At 37.8% G+C, this 23,348-nt stretch overlaps 1 protein-coding gene across 6 annotated transcripts in view; it reads right to left on the reverse strand.

Moving 5' to 3' along the window:
* CHCHD3 (coiled-coil-helix-coiled-coil-helix domain containing 3) overlaps positions 1–23,348 on the reverse strand; it is a 269,997-nt gene that overhangs the window by 159,863 nt on the left and 86,786 nt on the right. For all 6 annotated transcript variants that reach the window (XM_008533744.2, XM_008533745.2, XM_070617730.1 and 3 more), the window contains exon 4: positions 17,579–17,696. In XM_008533744.2, the coding sequence (XP_008531966.1) occupies positions 17,579–17,696 (118 nt within the window). The remainder of the gene's footprint in view (positions 1–17,578; positions 17,697–23,348) is intronic.

Below are 23,348 nucleotides of genomic sequence, written 5' to 3' on the forward strand. Positions count from 1 at the left end.
AACTGAATGAATCAGGCCATGGGAGCATTGTGTCACCTATGTCACATTACACTACTCTGCCACTTTAAGAGGAAGATTATGGTCACGATATTAGCACTTTTTGCTGGCCCCGCAGTTTAGCAGAATGTGTAGGAGACGGCCAGAGCCAGAAGAACCTGTATCTCTGCAGAGACAGGGTCAGAGGTTATTGTGAGGCCAACATCCAGAGACAAATTACTGAGAAGTGGTTGAGAGGGGAGAGCAAGTAACAGTGCCAACACGGTGCCACTTTAGGCCTCACCTGTGCCACCTGTGGCGTCTCAACAAAACAGGGACTCCACCAGGCTCAGAGAAAAGAGGAGACCCACAGCTGCAGGCCCAACTGCTCGTAGGGTGTAGCTCACAACATGCCACAAAGCCCTGTCCAGAAAAGCCACAGGGGCTGCAGCAGTCCTTAAGAGAAAAGACTGAGGTCCCCCAAGGAAGAAGGACTTCTGCTTCCAGACTGCCACATCAACTCTTCTCTGCTCTCCAGTCTGCTACCCTGCCCTGAAGATTTTTGGCTTGCCAGTCCCCAGAATCACATGAGCCAATTCCCTAAAACCAATCAACCAATCTCTCTCTCTCTGTATGTGCATATATGTGTATATACATGTACACACACACACCCACCCTACTGGTCTACTTTTCTGGAGAACCCTGACTAACACAGATTTATCTAACATCAACTCTAGTATTTGTACAGTGTTGTGCAGTTTCAAAGATGATTTCAAAAACAACATCATCTGACCCAATTATTGAAGTTGATCAAATTCAAATACAAAAGTAAAAATCCCCTGAATAATTACAAAGCACTCTATAGGTAAAAGGTAGCATCAAAAAAATGATCCAGAGATTGAGTTATGGCATCAAACACTGAGTTAACTATTTTTATTCCTTTAGGGTTAACTCCTCTTTCTCCCTGCTCTATAACTATTCCAGACATCAGCATTAAGCATGATATACACCAGTTCCTCCTACTAAAATGTGAATTCCATTAGGGCAGGGATTTTTTTTTTTTTTTTTGGTATGTTTTGATGAATTCCCAGCATACAGACCACAGTGCCTAGCATACAGTAGGCTCTAAATAAATAATTCTTAAATAGAAATGCAAATGAAATACACACACAAACATACACATAGATATACATGAAAAAAGCAAGAATAAAAAGTTCACTCTTACTAAATTAATGAGCATTGGTTATGATGAGCAAGTGATGTTTTAAATTATAAGAGCTTTATTATAATTCCACATAAGTACAATATAACCTCATTATAATCACACAATGAGGCCTGTCAACCATCTCTGTATTTGATGACCATATTTCTCCCTCTTGTTTTCAAGGTAAGAACAGAGAGAAGCCAGGGACATTTACTCACTATATTTCAGTCATCATAATAGTGGCCTTGAAGATAACTGATAAATAATACAGGCCTTTTCCCCATTATTTAAAAGAGATGATGGCATAAGGCTCCAGTTTCACCATCTAGGAAGTTACAACATTAATCTTTGCCCAGCTACTTAAGACTCCTAGGTGAGAAGGTAAGTAAGTGGTAGAAGGGGCAGCTGAGAAAACTAACAGAGGAGGTGTGTTATACAAGCACAAACGTATATCCTCACAGCTCTGGTGAAGAGCTATCTATCCCAAATGCCCTCTGTGTGTCTCGCTTACACAGCCGGAAGCTGCCCCATTCTCCATGGAGCTTCTAATCCCAAACCAGCCCAAACTTGTAGAAATATCCCTGACCTTCTTGTTCTCCAGCCTGCAGTCCTTGGAGCCTAGCTGGAAATCACCATTGAAGAGGATAAAAAACATCCTGGACAGGGAACCTAGAGATTCAGGTGCTGATCCTCACTCTGTCACCTCATCTCTAAGAGTCCAAAGAGAAGGAGGTGGTTAGGGAGGGTGATTTCTACCATCTCTTCAAGTTCTAACAAGAAGTACAGTGATTATGCAACACGATTCTGCCTCCATCTACAGCAAGGCTGAGTGGCCACCAAGAAAGGGAAAAGGAAAGAAGGAGCTAGATAGTAGATTCTGAGCAAAACTATGAAATGGACCACAGCTCTCTGACTCAGTGAGGCTCTCACAGCACGGGGCATGCCTTCCAGAGCACACTCTTCTCAATTCCCTGCATTCAATGAGGTTTTGAAGAGGAGACGCCCAACACGGCACAGGATTTATTGCTGAAAATAGCTTCAGGCCACTTGTCAAAAGGCCCCAGGTTAGGAGTTAATTTCTTTGATGAACTTAGTACCGCACATTTAGAAGCCCAGCTTCTTAACAGGCTCGGAAGTTTACAGAGACTTAGGAATCAACTAAAAGGCCAAATTATCACTTTAAAATAAGAATTACATCTGCCAAGAAGAAGAGGCATGTGGGACCTCTAGCCAAGACAGGCTCTTTCTGCAGCCCGTCTACGTGGAAAGCCAAATCATAATGGGTGGGTTATTTGATAAGCTTTATGACCAGAAAGTGTGCTAGCATGAGACTGAGAGCTTGCTATAAGCATCTACACAAGAGGCAGGCATCCACCAGGGCCAGACCATTGTTAGACCAGGGCCAGGGTGGGACAGACATAAAACTGCTTGTCTTTTTGAATCTTTTCCTTTCTTCTGCATATAAAACTCTTTAAAATAATAATTTATAATTGAAGATGTCTTTTTTACTATATATAAAGTACATAAATTAATACTTATTCAATTCAGGGAATCAAGTAACAACAAGAAAAGTGTTTTAAAAATATAAGAAAGAAATTTTTTTAAAACACAATCCTATCCAAGCTTTTGTCTATGCAGATACACAGATATTAAAGAGCATGCTGATTTTCATTTGACTAAACATCATGTTATAAACAAACACCATGATGTTAAACGATCTTCTTAAAACTTGAAAGACTGAAAAATAAAGATTGACACACTCTTTCTTTAGACACGTTAATATATTCAACCAGTGACAGCCAAGTCTTGCTTTGCAGTCACTCAGAGCATGTTTTGAACTTTATCATAAGACAACTATTTCTCCCCTATTTCTAAGTTACTGAAAAGGAGACATCTTACTGCAGTCCACAAGCACAGAAAAGACCTCCAAAACGAAAGTGCCCTGTCCCGTTAGAACACTAGGCCTTATAAAGTCTCCACAGTGACAAGGCAGCAATCTGACAAACTAACATCTCATCATCATAACCGCGAGCAGAGGAGAAGGTAGACCCCTCTTCCTCAAAGATCAGCTAGCATCCTTTCCACCCAGACAACAGGTGTGTGTATCAATGGTGGTCTTGCCAAATTAAACACCCCAGCACTTTCCCCCTTAATTCTGTCTTGAGAGAGAGGGAAATAAGAATTTCAGGCCAAACTGAGAAGAGGGTGACGCCATGCCAAATCAGTGAAAAAGATATTTTCAAAAGTCTGTTTACCTGGCAGTAGCATCAGATCACATCAGTACTCCGCCTACATGCACGACAAGCTCTAAGCCCCAAATTAGGTTCTGCTCACACACCAGAAACATTTTCAACCTCCTCCAATGTATGTACTACAAATCTGGAGACACAGCTCCCAAAGCCTTGCATCAAACAGTAGACGCCATAAGAACATTCCTTAATATATAGTTGCCTGTTACTCGCAGTGTCCTGTCTTCAGTGATATGGGACAAATATGTCTTTTGTACAGCTTCTTTAGGGTGACAGACATTAATAAAAATGCATGGATGGATTTACAGCTGGCATGGATCGATTTCTAGTTATTTTACAATTATTGATTGGGGAACTCAAACAGGCTTTGCTTCTTGCCAGACAAAACGCTAAACGCCCCCCTTCATAAATCCTGAGAAAAAGCCACAGAAACATGAAAACCGATGTATTCTGGAAAAAGAGCATGCCAAGACAAGATTATAACCAACTCAATGCTGAGAATCCAGTAACAAATGTTTCTCCAGAACAGAGCTTGAGAAACAGTCTTGGCAAGTCCCTCTCCCTCGCAGCAGCAACCTTTGTTGCAATCGGAACTGACGGCAGGCTTTTTCACTTCAAGTAAAAGATTTTTGTCAGGGTGAACATATTTTAATCCACTGCATGCATTTGTACCATGTCATTTACAAGGACAAAACCTGACTACTTCAAGAGTCTGCTTTTGTTGTGTCACTCTACAGGCCCGATGTACATGTTCCCAAGGCTCGCAGAAAAAACATTCAAAGAGAGAAGAGAGGGCGGGGGAAGCAATATTATAATATACATGCAGAGCATATGTATAGCTCCAGCTATAGCTTGAAAATGGTGATCTACAAGATGGAGGTACATGGTTAAAATATGCTGTATTCTAAAGGAGGATGTTATTTAGAATTTGTTATTTTTGATGCCTTTAGGGTTGGAACTCAGCCAATTTCTTTAAGATATACTGAGTTCTCAAGGAGTTAAAAAAAAAAAGTTTGAAGCACCAATACATTCTCTTGTCACCTAAGCATGACAGGGAATGAGGGGAACATTCTAAAGATGTCACTGCCATGTGCTGCAAATTTAACTTACGGGGGAGTGTCAGGAAAGAAAAATTATGTCACAAATGTGCAAGGCAGAGATACAATGGTCATATTAAAAATTAATAAACGATTTTAATGAGTTGAAGAAACAAATGCAAACTAAATGGAAAATAAAGTAAGCATTCAAAAAGATCAACCTTTGTTTGGACTTAAAGGGTAGCAAAAGGGTTTAATCCACTATAATAGAGAAACTTAGGGCATTTAATTCAATAGTCATTTTTTTAAAGGCATAAAGTAGACCAAATTCTGTGTCTTTTAATTTGATTGTACATATATTAAATGATATCAAGTTTTTATTTTGCCAACAAAGGTCTGAGTTTTCATTCTAAGCCAACAAACACGTATTAGCCGAAAGATCCCACCCTCCTACATCCAAGAAAAGGACCCCTCTCATCGTGACCCTTTCAATACAGTGACTGCTGACAGCATTTACACCTGTGCCCACGACTAAACCACTTCTACTAACTTTTCAATAACAAAAATCCAATTTAACCAAGAAAATAAAGGCTTTCAACTTTACCTATTTTTCTTTTTTAAAGGGACTTTTTTTAATAACCAAAGAAAATTAAACAGATGTGACTCATGGAATTGGTAACCTATTCATAAAACAAAATTACTTTATGAAAAGTCAATTTTAAATATATAGAACTTTGAATTCTCTAAGAACTCCTGTATTTATGTATTTATTCATCAAGGTAACAGACTTGAAAGAAAAGTATGTCAACGACCTTGTCCTCATTTTAAACAGATAGAAACAAAGGGTATAAACAAAAAAAAGCAATTTGCCTAAAATTACATGGAGCAGTACCTGAGGGTGGGGTTGGGGGGGCAGATGGAAGGCTATTTCAGATAATTATTGCTCAAAAATCTTGTAGTAAAATAAGAATTTATTCTCTAACAGTTTTTAATGATACAACCTGGATACTTGCTACATTAAGAAGACGTAAGATTTACCCAGATGCTGGTGAAAGCATTTAAGTTGTTGTAGCTTTGGTTCAAGAAAAGAAAATATCCAAAATAATTGCTCCCTCATCCACAATATAAAATATTAATCTGTATGTCTGAATGAAACTCTTCACTTCTTTTTGTTATCCCTTCTACTTTCATCTTTCTAAAACTCTAGCAATGACAGCAAGAATTCATAAATTGAAGTTAACACAGTATTCGTCTTGATCCTGCTGTTTGCAAACTATGTTTAAAAGGTTTTAAGATATGATAACTAAATGCAATCTATGATCCTACAATGTATCCTGTTCCAGGAGGAAAAATTGCTATAAAAGAATATTATTGGAATCTGGGTTAAAGATTAAAATATTGCATCACTGATAAATTTCTTGACTTTGACAACTGTACTTGGTTATATAAGAAAAGCACACTAATTTTTAAGGGATAAAAGTATTAAGGGACAAATGGGCACGAGGTCTACAACCCATGCTCAAATGGTTCATAAAATGTGTGTGTGTCTGTGTGTGTGTGTGTGTCTGTGTGTGTGTGTAGAAAGAGAATGGCAAATGTTTAAAAAAACAAATCTGAGTCAATTTCTTACAACTTTTCTGTAAGCTAAAAATTAATTCAAACTGAAAAATTTAAGAAATAAATTTTAATTTCCTATAGCGTCTAAAAAAATGTCTTTACCACATGCAATACAAATAAAGTATACACACACACACACAAGCTAGCAATGTTTAGACTCAGCTTTTAATTTTACAGTAGAAGCCTCATAGTCAAAATTAGTTACCAGCTCTTTCTTACCATTCTACCAGGGCCATGAAGAAAGAGCTTATTTTTAGGAAATAACCAATTTTTCTATTATATTAATCAACCTGCTGTCAGTAAGAACTATTCTGGGGATTACTAAGTGTAATTGAAAAATATGTTAACAATTATGTAGCTACATCCCAAATTTGCTTCATTTTTTTTTTAAACTTAACAAATCTCCAAAAAGGTCAACGACATAGTTTTTTCAATTCTATTCAAAGCTTGACTTTACAAGAAAAACCTGTGAGATATATTCACCTTAAATGTCAATGAAAACACAAAACAAAAAATTGACTGAATCCACTGCATGAGTAAAGGAGGCAGTGTTCACAGGTATTCTATTTACTCTTAAAAACAACCTACTGCAGCAAGCCCATCGCTATTCTCAAGCACCTTGCCAAACTAATGAATCTTTATTATCCAAAGTAGAAAAATAATCAAATGATCTCTTACCTCCCCTACAAATAAAGAGATTGTCTTGCCCATTAAAAAAGGAAAGTTTCTGCCTTTATATATTGGTGCTCTTCTGAGGGCAAGGGAATGGATATTTGCTACAAACCAGGTCCTTTTTTATCTATATCAACCACCTCTCCCAAAATATAACAGATCATGGCAAACCTTTTTTTAATAAGTACACTCAAAAATGACCTTAAAAAACTATACAATAACCTGCATCCATTGCAATGTAGAGATTTACACGTGAGGATTTTTTTTTTAATGCTGAAATTCACAATCTGAAGTACCAAAACTTTTTCCATTCAATATAGTTTAGACGGAAAGTTTAGTTCTAACATGCACTACTCCATTCCTTATTCTTAAACAAATTATTCCTAATCCCTGGTAGTGTCAGGATTACTGCTACATTATTTCACTAAGCAATAACTCACAAGGCCTACCAGAGTGGCTGGGGCAGCTTGCCTCTACCCTGAGAAGGACCATCACACTACGACGGTTCTTTACTTCCCGTGTGTGCTCGTCATATGCATGATTTTCTGACGCCTTTATTTATGTCTGCAGTGATTTCTGCTTCATCTACGTGCCTGGCCCTAAAACTCCTCTTACCTTTCTAATACAGTGGGCCCAATCCACTACAGGTCAAAAACCTACTACAGTCTTGTGCCACATAGTGACATCTTGGTCAACGACAGACCGCATATATGATGGTGGTCCTATAAGATTAGTATCATATAGCCTAGGTGTGCAGTGGGCTAGACCACCCAGGTTTGTGTAAGTGTACTCCATGATGTTCGCACAATGATGAAATCGCCTAACAATGCGTTATTAGAAAACACCCCTGTTATCAAGCAATATATGACTCTGTTAACAACTAAATCTGCTGAATTGTGCCCCCAATAAGATCACCTAGGCAATGAGCATCTGATCTGTTGTGCAACCTTTAGGTTCACAGTCTCTGAACATTTCTCATCTATAACAGGAATGACAGATGTCTCACCCATATCAAGCATTTATTAACAGAAAATGAGATCCTGGAATTGAAAGCTCTTGGTTAAATGGAAAGTACTAAAAACAAATAAATTGTTTTTGTTGTGATGCTGGTTATTAATAAAGCTCATGAGCATTAAGGTCTACCTAGAAACACTTTGTGATTCCTTTTCGGTTCAGAGCAGTGGTTCCAGGCAATCAGCTAGCTGTGCTTCTGAAAATCAGATAGGCTAAGGAAACTATAAAAGGATTAATGTTTAATGTCTAAGCAGAAAATGTATATAAGTAGGTTTATAATCTCCAATAAAACTGGCCCTGTGACACTGATTGGTGTTCTTTCTTATCAAGAAAATATTAAACACAAATCTGGAATTAAATTTACAATCAGTGTTTGAAACAAGCAGAAGGTATTTAGATACACAGCAAAGTATGGGACTTTGTAACCAAGTGTCACAAAAGATGGAAGAATGGGGAGAAGTTAGCTAGAAAACTCCTCTAAACTTTTAATCTCATCAACAAATTTCCATGACAATGAAGACATCTGATAAGTTTACCACAAGTTATAAATTATTGGTGCTGATCATTCTATTATTTTTTTTTTGAAAATAGCTTGGTGCTGGTCTGAGTAAATCATATTCTGCCTGGGGCTATGTAGCTTACCTCGAATTATTTCAGAATCATCTAAAATGACTCATTTTTCTATTAAAATGATGAATGAGCTAAATGAGGTATGTAATAAATACCGCAGGTTTGTAAACAGATTCCTGCTCTCTAGAGAATGGAGGCCTTACTTCATTTGGTAATTCTGCCCCTCGGTATTTTCAGGAGAAGTCATCCTTAAAATATAGTTAGTAAAGAAAAGAGTAGAGAGAGTCACATTGGAACAAAATGGTGAAAGTCTTTATGGTTAAGGGAATAACCCCAGGCTACATGAAAATAAACCCTCCAAACCCCTAACACGGGGAACAGTTCAAAACATCAAGAAACACAGAAAAAGCATATGTCAGTCCCATTTAGGAATCATATCTAAGCATTAAAAGAAGTAATACATACAAGAAATACAGAGCTGTTCAACAATGTGCAACATTGTGAAGAATTTAATGTCCAATAAACAAAAACGAAGCTCTCACTGCACATAGTATGTCACATAGTAAACACTGCTGTTATTCAATTTACTATTGAATCACTAAACCACAGGTCCACGCACAAGAGGTTGAAAGGGATTCTCCAAGGCTGTATCAGAACTGACAGTTGTGAGACTTGCCACAAAGACAAACTGGAGAGACTGCTGTTGAACAAAAAAGAGCACAATTTGCCTTACAGTCTCATTCAAAGCATAATGTGCGAAACTCTTATTTGGGATTTGTAAGGATTGACAGACTTCATTACACTTGTGTTAAACTTTTAATTTGTCACAGGTTAAAGCAAACACTGAGGGCCATATTTCTTAGCCTCTTCAGTAGGAAATGAGATTATGTCGTCAGTTCAATAAAATTCAAAGGCCCTAATGACAGTTCATTTCAGAACAGGCAGTAAAGCAAATAAGTTGACAATAAACGTCAGGTCATTATAAAGAGATGGAATTATACCAGCCCTTTGCACCTTATTACCTATGGATCTTTACTCAGTGTTGTCCATACCTCACCTTGACACTCATAATGACCCAACTGATGGGACGTCAATAAGCTATTTCTGGCAAGGCTACCACAAAGGACACCACTCGACAAGAGTTGCCCTGAGCCAACTGGTTTGCAAGCAACTTGATGCACTTTTTAAAGTACACTGAAGAGGAAAATATGACAACACATTCTAAGCCAAGTTGCCCCTCACAGCCGTCTTTAAATACGACTAGTGTTTGGCAAGAACATCGAGAGCATTATACTCAATTGAGCTATTTTCTTCTCTAGTCACTTTGTCCAAAGGTCACGCAGTCTGAGATAGTCCCTTGGAAAAAAGCAACACAAGCAAATTGCAGTCACCTCTACATTGTGTTCAGTGGACAGACGCGCCAACCTTGACGGTGAGATTTAATCTCCACTACCAGAAGAATGCTCAGCCAGTCTCTCCTCCAGGCCTCAGTATCTGCTCAGCATGACATCGTGCTTCTCTAAGATTGTCTGGTAACGTTAAGATCCTCGGTATTTCTGTAAAGCTGGATAAGGAGAGGGTTTGACAACGCGCATTTGAAAAATACCCTCTTCTGGTTAAGCTTTCAGTATACAAACAATACTGAAACCTGTACTAGCAGTCCTATTCTCTCCCTGGGCTCTTAACATGAAGGCTAAGCTAGCAAACTGAAGCAAAACATGCTTCTCCTCTTCCATTGCAGCAGCAAACAAACCTCCCTGAAGCTGCCCTGCTGCCCCATGGAGTATCTGATTAACAATCTCTTCACAGGGCTGTGTGCATTCCAGCTGACAATAATAACGCTGCTTTAACACACACAGGAAGTTCAGGACCACACATGATAACAAAGAACAGAAAGGGAGAGGATGGGAGACAAACACTTTGTCCTGGAAACTATCATGGGCTGCCGAACCCAAACACACAGGAGGCAAAATGATCCAGTGTGCCTCTGCTCTCACCTGTTCTGAGGAATGCTGCCCTTTATATTTCCTGGGAAGATACTAACTGAGCAAGAGTTAGAAAGAATGGGACTTCAGATAGATCCCAGGTCCTGTTCTCACCAATAACATTGACCAAAATACCTTATACCTTAAATGGTTTAAGTCCCTCAAACAAAAGCAGAAATTCCATATTTAAACAGTCTTCAAGGGGCTGGCCCTGTGGCTGAGTGGTTAAGTGCACGTGTTCTGCTTCAGTGGCCTGGGATTTGCCAGTTCAGATCTTGGGCACGGACCTATACACCACTTTATCAAGCCATGCTAGGGCAGCGTCCCACATAGAAGAACTAGAATGACCTACAAGTAGGATATACAACAATGTACTGGGGCATTGGGGAGAAAAAAAGGAACAAAGAAAGAGGAAGACTGACAACAGATGTTAGCTCAGAGCGAATCCTGTTCACCAAAAAAGCATACTTTAAAAAAAAAAAGTCTTCAAAAGCAAAAGCTCAAAATCATTGACTTCATTTTGGGCATTGAAAGCAAATTAATCCTCCACGCACAGCAAAACAATTGGGGCTTAGTGTCTACAGCAAGAAAACCAGCACACAGCATATATAACCAGAGGGTACATGTTAATAGAGGTTATAATCAAAGTATTAAATTGTATCCAAAATACAGCAAAATTTTTTAAAAGGTATCTCTAAGTGCCCAATAGAAGAAGCCAGGACAAGCGTTGCTACACTGCGATTTCATTCACCAGGTTACTTTTAATGATACTAAAAGCCCCCAAGTGATCACTTATTGTTCTTTTACACAGAACTTTTAAGTATGAACCATGTTGATCATTTCAAAGTTACAACTCCAATAGTATCCTTTGCCCTTGGGCAAAATCTTACCTATATTTGGGCAGCAGTGGTATTCTTATCTACTTCTTTTAATTTAGTCATTTTCCTCCATACCCCAAATTCAAAACCTTTTTCTCTTTTACCATGAAATTTCAACTGTCACAGTTTGAAGCACAAACAAAACACAGAACTGAAAAGCACATAGCACAAAATTAATCAATTCTTCTTCTTGATTGCTTCACTGGCGCATTTCAGACAAAAAGGAAACTGGGGATGAAAAGTGACATTTTGGTGAAACAGTGGCTTAAATTTGCAAAAACTAAATTTATGCATTCGCCTACCCTATTTTTTTTAGCGTTTTTTCTAAACACTGTGAGGCTTTACACATTCAAAAATTATAAATAGAAAAAAAAATCCAAGGTAAGAATGACCTTTCCACAAACCCTACACTTGACTAGAGAAACTGAGGAAAAGCAGCCAGATCTAATTCATCTTTGCATTTCCAGTCACTAACAGTGCCTAGTTCACAGTAGGTGTATAGTAAATTTGTGATGGAGGGGAATGTGGAAAGAGACCAAAATATCTAATGATCTAATGATCTCAACTACAGTCAAACAAAATAATTAGTGCAATATCTGAGGCCATTACCTTCCCCCAATTCTAAACTGAGGTCACACTTCACAATATACACTTAATCCAGAACATTTTTTAATTGATTACTACTTTTTCTATTTCAAATGATAGAGTTTCTAATACTAGAAACCTTGGAGCTACCCTTGACACTTCTCTCAACCCTTCAAACCTAAAATCCTACTAAGACTATCTTTTAAATATTTCTTATATCTTTTCTCTCCATCCCTGCTAGCACTGTCGTAATTCAGGTACCGCCTGTTCTCACTTGGATTTATGCCAAGCTTTCTAACTGGTTTCTGTTTCCATTCACTTCCTCCTCTATCCTATCCTTTGTGCTTCACTATAGCAAGTTATCAAAATGACCATCTAACTATTTCATTTCTCCCCTTCAAACCCTTGTATGAATATAGTTCAGAGTTCTTTGGATTGTATACACGGTCCTCATGATCCTAGCCCTGCCAACTTCTGTCTGCCTCATCCATCAACATTCTTTGCCCCATACTTCCCACTCAGCACCTCCTTGAAGTGTCCCCCTGCCATGCTTCCATGCTTTTGCCTGCAGTATCATAGGCTGGACCATCCCTGATCCTCAACCATATGCGCAGTTCATACTCACACTTCAAGACTCAGGTCAGGTACCACTTCCCTAGGAAATCTTTTCTATTCTTCCCCATTCCCTCTCCTCCAATTTCCAGGGCGTGAGTAGATTCAATTATTCATTTATTCAATCAACAAGTATTTATTGACTGTATACTCTTTGCTAGGCACTGGCATATACTAAGCACTCAAATGTGTGTTGAACAAATGAATGGAGGGATAGCAATGAGTTAAAAGGAAGTCCCCGTTTTCACAAAAGTGAGAAATCTCACAAGAATATAACTGGCATGGTTCTGTAACAGACTTAGCACTTTTTAACATTATTTTTAATGTCCCTGTCTCCCACATTACACTGTGAATTCCTTAAGGACAGGATTTTGTCTTTTTCATTTATATATCTTTAATATCTAGCACACCGCTTTTCAAACAGTAGGTGCTCAATAAAACATCTGTCCAAAGAATGAAGGAAACTATTTCACATTTCAGTTTATAAGCTCCAGAATATTTAAGTAAATATTTCTTAAGTAGGTAAGTTGGGGCTTCTTTTCAAGTTTAGATTTAAAAAGAAAACACTACATAATTCTGTAGTAATAATAAGAAATGACTAATGTAAGATCAGCATAATTCATTAAGACAGAAAAAAGAGTGAATCAAAATTTTAACTGGCATTTTAAAAAGAAATCAAATATAATTGCAAAGTCAAAAAAACACAACTCTCTACTCTTTAACTTAAAAAAAATCTAACGACACAGCAAACTTTAGATTTATATGTACGAGATGATAAAGATATACACAATGTCAAGTTGCATTAACTTTACAGGTTTCCTGGTGCTGTCCTTTTAACTAGTCTTCATTCTTTACAGACGTGCTTTCCTGCTACTAAGAAGCATACCTTTCATGTGAATTTTTTTTAACACTTTCAAGTGAGTAAAATTATCAGTGAACTGCCTCTCCAAAACCTCTGGGTAAAAGCAGCTGATTAAAATATTGGTACCAGTCAGCAAGGAGAAGAGTGAGGGGCTGGTACACTCTTCCTGAATCTAGAACAGAACTACCAGCTTCTCGAGCTACAGCAATTCTTCCAAAGGGGAAAGTTTTGATCTGATCCTATTTTAAAACTTCAACAACAGGGCCATCGTGACTTTGCCCTTCAAAGCGCTTCAATAAAGCTGGCTGCTACAACAACTGTGGGAAGAAAAGCCTGGACTCACATCTAAGCAGGCAGCAATCTAAATGTCAACTCTTAGTGGGAGGAGGAAGATGGGGAGGGGGAAGGAGTTAGTTTTATTTCACAGTACCAACATCACATCAGTTTTTTTTTCTCCCTAGTTCTCCTGAAAGACAGCTTCCCAATTCCTTCAAATGTGTGAAACCCAACCTTTGCCTTCTTGCTGGCTGCAACATTTGGGTTCTAAATAAAGAACAAATCAATGTTTGGCCATCACTCAAAGAGTGCCTCTTAATGGAGTTAAGAATGGCAGCAATGGGGGCCCAGCACTCCACACCACACGTTTCACAAGGTGGTGGGACGCAGAATCTGGAAACTGTATAGACGGTGCAGGGGAGGGGCGTCAGAAAGAACTAGGCACCTCCCAACATTAATTATAGGTGCAATAATTACAGGTGCTTATTTTCTTAGTAGTTTTTAATTGTGGTAAAATACACATTAAAATTTACCATCTTAACCATTTAGAAGTGTACAGTTCAGGAGTATAAAATACATTCATGTTGTCATGCAACCAATCTCTAGAACTCTTCATCTTGCTTGCAACACTGAAACTCCATAGCCATTAAAAAACTCTCCATTCCTCCCTCCCCCGGCCCCTGGAATGTACCCTCTCCTTTCTGTCTCTATGAATCTGACTACTCTAGATACCTCATACAAGTGGAGTCATACAGTATTTGTCTTGTTGTGACTGGCTTATTTCATTTAGCATAATGTCCTCAAGGTTCATCTATGTTGCTGCACATGTCAAAATTTCCTTCCTTTTTTAAGGCTGAATAACATTCCATTATATGTATATGCCACATTTTGTTTCTGCATTCATCTACTGATATATCCTTGGGTTGCTTCCACCTTTTGGCTATTGTGAATAATACTGGTGTGAATATGGGTGTTCAAATATCTCTTCTAGACCCTGCTTTCAATTCTTTTGGATAAATTACCAGAAGCGGGATTGCTGAATCATATGGTCATTCTATTTTTAATATTTTGAGGAACCACCGTACTGTTCTGCATAGTGGCTGTACCATTTCACATTCCCACAACATCTTCGCCCATACTTCTTATTGTCTGTTTTTTTGATGGTAGCCATCCTAATGGGTATGAGGTGGTTCCTTAGTAATTTTTCTATTTTCCAAAGTTTCTATAATATCCCTGTATTATTTTAATAATTAGAGGAAAATTCAGTGAAATACATTCATCTATTAAAAGTGATCACACAGATATATATTTATTGGCATAAAAAGACCTTTACCATACAGTCTAAATTGTTTAAATGTGAACGTTATTGTAAGAGTTATACAAGACTATGTAAATTATTATCTATGTTTAGGGAAATATATATACACACATTAATATAAATGTTTTATACAGACTTAGCGGAATGTGAAAAGGAACACAAAAAACAATAAACCAGAATGTTAACAATTATCTCTGGACAACAGTAATTTAAGTGACCTTAATATTTTACATTATTTTCTTATCTTTATCCAATAGGTATGCATACTTCTATAATAATGAGTAACAACAATAAAGCGGGCAATTTGGTAAATAAGTTGGGAGTCACCAGGGACCTAAATTGCTATAGGCAGCCATGTTGCTGTGGCCATGAACTAGCACCCAATGTCTGAGAGCACTCAAGCCAGGACAAGATCCTCTGAATCAGCTATAATCCTATTGTATAAATTCTACTTTTATTCCTTAAGTGCTTTGAGGGCTCTATTTGGCCAATATTACGATGGATGCTGAAATTCAGGAGTTGTGAGTACGGTGATTTGCCATCTATACCCTACAACCCAGACTCAGTAAAGAAGAGACATACAAAGCAAAATATACAACGCCAGTTTCTTATGCTTAACTTGCTAAACAAAAACAAATAGAGACAGGAAACAGATAAGATTTATATGGGAAAAAATGGCCTGAAGATACATTGTTCCAATCAAACTACATTACATAATATTTTAGTTACTATTAGTTAAGAAATTTTTTTAATACTTTCACATTTTTTGAGAAAACTCTTTTTTATGCCTGTCATATGCAGGTGTGTGTGTTTAATGAGTTTTTTGAAAAATCCCAATCTTGCTTGTCTCCCTAAACTCAGAGAACAAGACAGTATGTCCAAATTTAGGCAAAGAGAAGTAGAGAAAAGAGTGATTCAAGGCTAAGAGGCAAAGCTGGGGCATGAAGAAAAATACCAACCAATTTTTTGGCCCACCAGAAACTAACAAGCTTGCTCCCCTACCTTCCTCAAACATAATCACTCTCCACTCCATCCCTGGCCTTCAGTTGGAAGGCTGTAACATTTGTGGAAACGACTCTTCAACACACTAGCTTGATGTATTTTCAACTTCCTCAAAAAACCGTCAAGCTCAGAAGTACATAAGATGTCATCAATAATTGAATTACTCAACACTTAATGTCTTTAATTCTGAAATTCTCTCCCTTTTCACAACAAATGACTTTCCTTCTACATCTCTTGGCCTCAGCTCCATTCAACATGTGTCCCCTCATGACAGCACCAGCCAGTCACCTGACATTTCTTTCTTGGTCTATCACCTGCGTTCTGGCTTCACTATCTATCCATTCAGCCCAGCCACTGAAGAAATGGATTCATTACACGTTGGCTCCCTTTTACTTTCTCTACTGCTATCTCGTCATAGGTTGGCCTCTCAAAGAAAGGACCAAGGGAAAGAATAGGAGAACAGAAACTGACCCTTTTCTTATAAATTTTTAATGATTCCCAACTGCCTGCTGAACTAAGGATATCCCCCTCAGTCTTGCATTCGAAGTTCTCCACTCTACAGTCACATTTTACCTCTCCAGTGAGTTCCTAACTATACTCCAATGAGTACTATGGGTTCTGAGAAGTTACATGTTGGTTTCCTGGAAGGCTAAAGAGGGAGCGAGTAGTCAAGACCCCAGGTTTCATCCAGAGCAACTCCACTTTTATCTAACAATGAGAAATTGCTTAATAAATTATTTTGCACACAGAAAACAGAATATTATACAGCAGTAAAAACTACATTTCAGGGTCAGGACCTGTGGCCTAGTGGTTAAGTTCAGTGCACACTGCTTTGGCGGCCCAGGTTTGGTTCCCAGGTGCAGACCCAAACCACTCATTAGCGGCCATGCTGTTGCAGTGACCCACATACAAAATAGAGAAAGATTGGCACAGATGTTAGCTCAGGGCAAATCTTCTCAGCAAAAGAAAAAAATAACTATATTTCAGAAGAACATTCAATGATATAAGAAAGTGTTCATGATGCTAACCACTATATACAGCGTTACACAAATTCTTAAATATGTAATAGACCTAGGAATAAAAATTGTCTAGAGGGAAACACATCCCAGTGTAAACCATGGTTAAGTGAGAATGACAGATTTATGAATGCCTTTTAAATTTTCTTTCTATTAATAATCATTGTTAAACATGTTTATGTAATCTTTAAAATCTCTTTCAATTATTTTCTTTAATAAATATATTTTTCTTAAAAAAGATGGTGCCCCAAAGTCCCTGCTCTACGTTTTCCCCTTTCTAAAGCCCAGTAAGTGATTGATCAAACCTTACTCCCCTTTGCAGGAGACTTCCCAAACTAACATCCGGAGCTTGCCAGCAGGGAGAGAAAGAGGTGAGGCTGTTCGCCCCAGAGGTTCCAAACACAATGAAATCAAAGGCGAGTGGAGGGGAAGGCAAACGAACAATATCCCTTCAGGAGAGAGGCCTGTGCCTGTGTCTCCTGTTGATCCTTACTTAATAATTCTCAAGTTACCTCCCTTAAAGTCCCTGGTGATTAATCTTCGCAAACTGTCAACCACTTGTAAAAAGGCAAAAATCAAGAAAATCTAAGCAAAGAGAACATGAATTTGATAAACACTCAAAGTTGGCAAGGAGTACTCAGCTTCTCCCCAACATCGCAGATGTCCTGGTAGACAAGACAGTTCTCCTAAATCTTTAATACTCACCAGGTGCTTCGCCTTTGCACGCTCCTCCTCACTTGATATCCTCTCGCGGAGAATAGCTCTGGTTAACTGCTCATTGGCAAAAGCCCTTTCTTGATCCACTTCACTGCTTTGCTTTAGTCTGAAAAGACAAGCAAGGTCTAACTTAGAAAAAAAAGATTTTTAGTTGCCATGATTTCTTTTTAATGAAATACTTAAATAAAAAGATGGACGCAGATAGCCATAGTGTTAATAGCTGAAATCATCTTGGTCTAAAATTTATCAAAAGCAGGTATATTTTCTATTATATCCCCATGCAACCTCTATCCAAGCACTTAAAATAACAGAATTCAAATACATAAGGAAGCTTATCAACTTGACTGCTAAGCTAGTTTTAGATCTTATGTAAAACTGAAATCTGCCCACCTAAAAATTCCATCCGTGCTGCCTCCATCTGCCCTCTGGAGATATAAGTAATAAATCTAATTAACAAGGCATCTACAAGACAAATATTTTAAGGTGACCATTGTCATCCCCTCAGAATTGACTCAACTCGACTGTTTATTGAATACACACCAGGCAGTGTGGGAGGCACTGATGACACAGTGCTGAACAAGTAGGACGTGTCCCTGTCCTCATGGATCTTACATTACAGCAGGGAACTGAAAACACAATTAAGACATCTTTCCTCCTAGTGAATTAATCCCATTTTCCAACAATCTTCATGAGCAAAAATGGCCAAACCTTTCAACAGCAGGGCTCCCCACTTCTGGAATAACTTCACCTTATCCCTTAGCTCCAATAACACAGCAGAACTTCAACTCCCAAGATCTGCCCACTATACTAATTCTATTAACGAAGCAGCATCCAATTGCATCAGATCTATCAATAACATCACACAATTAGATCATATTAAGTTACAATCCACTAAAACCCATCACTGAGCATGAAAAAGATAAACTACTTTGGCACCGATTTTCACCATAGTGCCTGGCACATAACGGTATTCAGTAATCAGTGAATGAAAGCATCTTGCAGTCTAATCTTACGGACAAAGATTTTCTGATTGCCTTTTCTTCTTTGAGAGAATAACCCCTCTATACCATCATATCCCCAAAGGTATAGGCAATGCTTTAAAATGAAACGGTAAAACTGTTATGTTGGTATAAGAGAAATTCTGAGTGAAATGAGCTTCATAAGTGGAAATGATGAGTACCAAATTGAACTCAATACCAGTCTATCAAATTTTAGTTTCAGGAAGATTCTTGAAAAGAACTAAAAAAAAAAAAAAAAAAATTGTTACTATTTTTAAATTGCTACATCATCCCGATACTCTGTAATTCTGAGAAATTAATTATAACAGATAAAATCACCTTGTAAAATATACCCCAAAGTGATAATGCTTTCCCCCTAAAAATTAAACCTGTGTGTTTCTGTGTCTTGAATAAAGATGAATAATAGAAACAAATTAAAACCTGCACTTTGAAATTCTCTAATGCAAAAGTAACCTCTAGGAAATGTTTCCTTAAGCAATAAGCACAATCACACTTATAGAAACCAAATTTCTCTATATTACTTCACAATAAATTCAGCAACATCAATATCAATACATTAACTCACTGACACGTATAATTGTAAGAGAACAGCAATAATTAGAAGTCATGTCACTTCCCTAGAGCGGGAGTTCTAAAAAGATGGTCCACAAACCAGCAGCAGGAGCAGCAGCCTGGGAACTTGTTAAAAATGAAAATTCTCAGACACAACCCACACCTACTGGATCAGAGACGCTCTGGGGTCTCTGCTGGAGTGCCCAGCAAACTGCCTTCTAATAAGCGCCCCAGATAATTCTGATGCACACTAAAGTTTGAGAGCCCCAGCCCTCATTTGCCAAAATATAGTTTTACCCAAATAAACCCTGGAGATACATAAAAGGAGAGTAACAGAAAAACTGAAGTGGTCCACATAAGGATATTCTGCTGAGAACTGCTGAGGTTACTGTATCAGATTACAAAACTGTGCAGTGCAAGCATTTTTACCAGCATATCATCTGCAAGTAACAGATATTACCTATTGTACAAGTGAAGTAGAAACTAAAATAAAATGATAAAAAATTATCATCTATGGATCACTACCATACGCCAAGCACCGTGCTACAGACTCTACACACATATAAAATTATTCTAAAAACTTATTATTAGTTCATGAACGTAAAATGAATCTATACTAGATTGTCTCATATCTACCACATTTAGTGTATCAAACCTTAAAGTATTCTTTTAATAATAACTACATTTTTTTCTGAGTTTACTCACATATGGTATAAATTTTAATTACAAATGGAGTTAAAAGTGGCTCCGCTTCAAGAAATATCATAAAGTTTTGGCAAGTTAATAAAAAAAAGCAAAAACACGAGCACAAAAGCCTTCAATGTTATAATAAAAATAAAGGTTATTCAGCTAGGACTAATTGGTACAGATGCACAAACTCTGGAGTTGGACTCCCGCGTCCAAATCAAGGCTCTACCACTTGCTAGCTGAGTAAGTACTTTAGTTAACCTCCTGGGTCCTGCTGTTCTCGTGAGCAGAATGGACTGGTGTAATACCTACCTTAGAGGGTTCTTATACACAAAGCACTCAGCACAATGCCCATAACACAATAAGCACTCAACATATGTTAGGTTAGTAGCAGTAATAACAATAGTGTTCGCTATGGAGTCAGGAACACAGAGAAAGCAGTGATTTTCTGAAAAGAAGAAAATCTCCAAACTCATTAAGTACACTGTGATCACAAATAGCTTTGTCATCTCCATCTTTTTTCCAATTATCCACCAATAAGAAGTTCTGCTTTATTTTTATTATTTTCAAGGACTTCTAAAATCGAAAATTGAGTATAATGACTCCAGCAGCCCTATCCGTTCACATGCTCTTTTCTTTCTTTCCCACTTCCCTGTAGGCTCCACAAGGGCCAGGATCTGTTTTTGTTCACTGCCCTATCTCCAATGCTCCTAAGGGTGCCTGCCACACAGGAAGTACTCAACAAATACCACTGAATGTATGCATGAATGAATGAATGAACGAATGGCATATTTCCAACTACAGGCAAAAAACAGAAAACAGGCTGCAGAAAACAGAAGACCGGAGGATTTAAGAAACAACTAGAGACAAGCTGAACTCTACAAGGGCCAAGCTACATTTTCTAAGTGTCACAAGTGTGATATAACCTTGGACTACACTAACTCATCTAAAACAGAAAGGTGTTCCATATTCCACAAGATTTCAGAGCCTCTGGAATATGAACACTAACTGTGCTCAACTCTTGGCTGCAGAGAGACTGGGAGTTGCCCAAATTGACTAAAAAGAAAATTATTTTCCTTTCTTAATAAATTCTTACAGCTACTGTCATTTATCCTTACAAACAGACCTGCGTGAATTCTCAAATAGTTTATTCTAAAGGAATGTCTGAAAATAAAATGGAAAAATAAAGGTCTGTGCAGTTTCTGTTTATGAAACAGAATTTTCTATCTTCAGGAAGTTTTGCAGTAGGATCAAGAACAAATTCTCATTACCTACCAGCACTTAGCTGTACAATCTAATAAACTTCAGTTTTCTCAGCTTTAAAACGTGAAGGTTGAACTATATAATGTTAATGTCCCTTGCAGTTAAAACTTTCACAAACACCATACCTTAAACGTATTATTCCCCATTCCATAAAAACTCTTGACAACAGTGGTGGCAGGAGATAAACGAAACAAAACAGTGTTATCTCCAAATTTCATAATTTTCACTCAGTGGGCACTTAGGTTTCTACCCTCATTCTCAAAGTTTCCTACTACTTGATAAAAACCTCATACTAGATAAGAATAAATGGGATTCACAAATTCATTCAGTATAGGATTATTGGGGGACAGGAACTGTTCTGATTACTGAGGATAAAACCATGACCAAAACAGACATACTCCTGCCCTCACGAAGCTTAAACTCTGATAAATGCATGATTTTACAAAAGTGAAGTTACTATGAAGCTACGTGGGTGGGATCTGATATTTGAATTGAAATCTAAAGGATATTAATGAGCAACATGGGGAAGAAGAACGTGTCTTAGTGGAAACATCAGTCAGGCCCAAAGGCACTGAGGATGATTTTCTTTAGTTAGAGCTCTGACTGCTGTTTCAGATACCAAACGCTGGCAGATCTAGGGTCACTGAGGGAATTCTCTTACACACACACACTCACACACACACACAAAATTATTGACAACACTTAGCACAAGGTCTTGGAGGGGTCCCTTAAGCTTAAAATCACCTTTGTAACTATAGAAAAAAATTTAGAAAATTTTAGAGGAAAGTTTCACTTTCTTTCAAATTATTCTGGAGGGTGGAGTTTCAGATAAATGGTGTAACTAACAGTGGTTTCATTTTCCAGTGCCTTTAGAAGTAAAAGCAACAGATTAGAGATTTCTAAATTGTACTATATCACATTTTCCCAACGCTTCCCTCCACAAAATTCATTTATAGCAATATTTTCTTCTAATAAGTTTCCTCTTTCACTGATTCATTTAAGTCATTTAACAAACTACAATTACTCTGCAAAGAAATACTGTCTATATTCTCAGAAGCCCCCAATTCTTTTTGGAGCTTCCTGTCCAGCGCCTTGTTTTCATATTCTATCAAGCTCCTCTATTCAACAGCCATCTGTGAAAGGTAGATGTCCATGTGATCAACCAATTTTTTTCTTATTTTGAACTGAACAAGATGACCCTGCTTTCTGGGTGTCCCCGAATGCTCCTGGCCCAATGGTGGAGCTCTAAATCAGAAGCCAGGTTGTTTTGTAAACACTCCACGAGGGAAAGAGAAGTGAAGCTCACTGACAATGGAAGGCAGCACTTTAAACGTCCCTGTTAGGTGAAAAGAAGGCTTGAGATAAAATAAGTCTTTCATTATTAACTTGGGTTTCCAAAGATTTACGAATTATCTCACAATGAAACTGAACATACCAAGTATCTTGGAGAATACATTCCCCTTTTTTATTTATTGGCATTTCTCACTTATTATTTCAGATTTCTTGGTCTAATATTATTCTACATTAAGCCCCTGATTTAAGTTTCATTTAAATTTCCTTCTTTTAAATACATATCTCTTCTCATTTAAATTCTCTAGAGTTTTAAGCAAAGAAGTAGGAGTTTAGTGTAAACTTTTCCTATTTGCATTAAGTAATTGGATAGCTTGCCTAAGCTTAATGAAACAAATACCAGTCAGCTCTGCCCTTATGCCTCAAGCCCTAGCAACTTAGCTCTTTTTCTCAGCATATTCTCAATCAGGTAAGAGATTTAAGATACACCAGCAAAATGAGTTTCTAAAAACCAGGCAAATCTCCTGTAATGAATATTATTACTACACGTCCTTTTAAATGGAAAAATAATAATAAACTACTCCGATACATTCAGCTCTCATAGATATCTGGTACATAAAATCTAACTGTATATATTTCAGTTTCTGTATAAAAACCAGCCAATATTATTTTATTCCGAAGCACCTAAAAGTTTTAAGAAAATGGGAAGGGCACATTAAAGATCGCTTTAGCTAGGCATTTTCTATATATTCCACTCTGTTAGTCTCCATGAAGGAGGCCTTACCCACCTCCCTTTTTCTCCACAAGGAAACTGAGCTGTGGAAAAGCACAGAGGGTACAAGAGGGGCAACGTGGCCGACCTGCTTTGATTTCACGCTTCCCAAACACCTGAAGAGTAACCCCTACAGGAATCAGTGTCCCTTACATTATACACCTTTGTGGTCATA

The sequence above is a fragment of the Equus przewalskii genome, chromosome 4 (genome assembly GCF_037783145.1).
Source record: "Equus przewalskii isolate Varuska chromosome 4, EquPr2, whole genome shotgun sequence".
Taxonomy (NCBI): domain Eukaryota; kingdom Metazoa; phylum Chordata; class Mammalia; order Perissodactyla; family Equidae; genus Equus; species Equus przewalskii.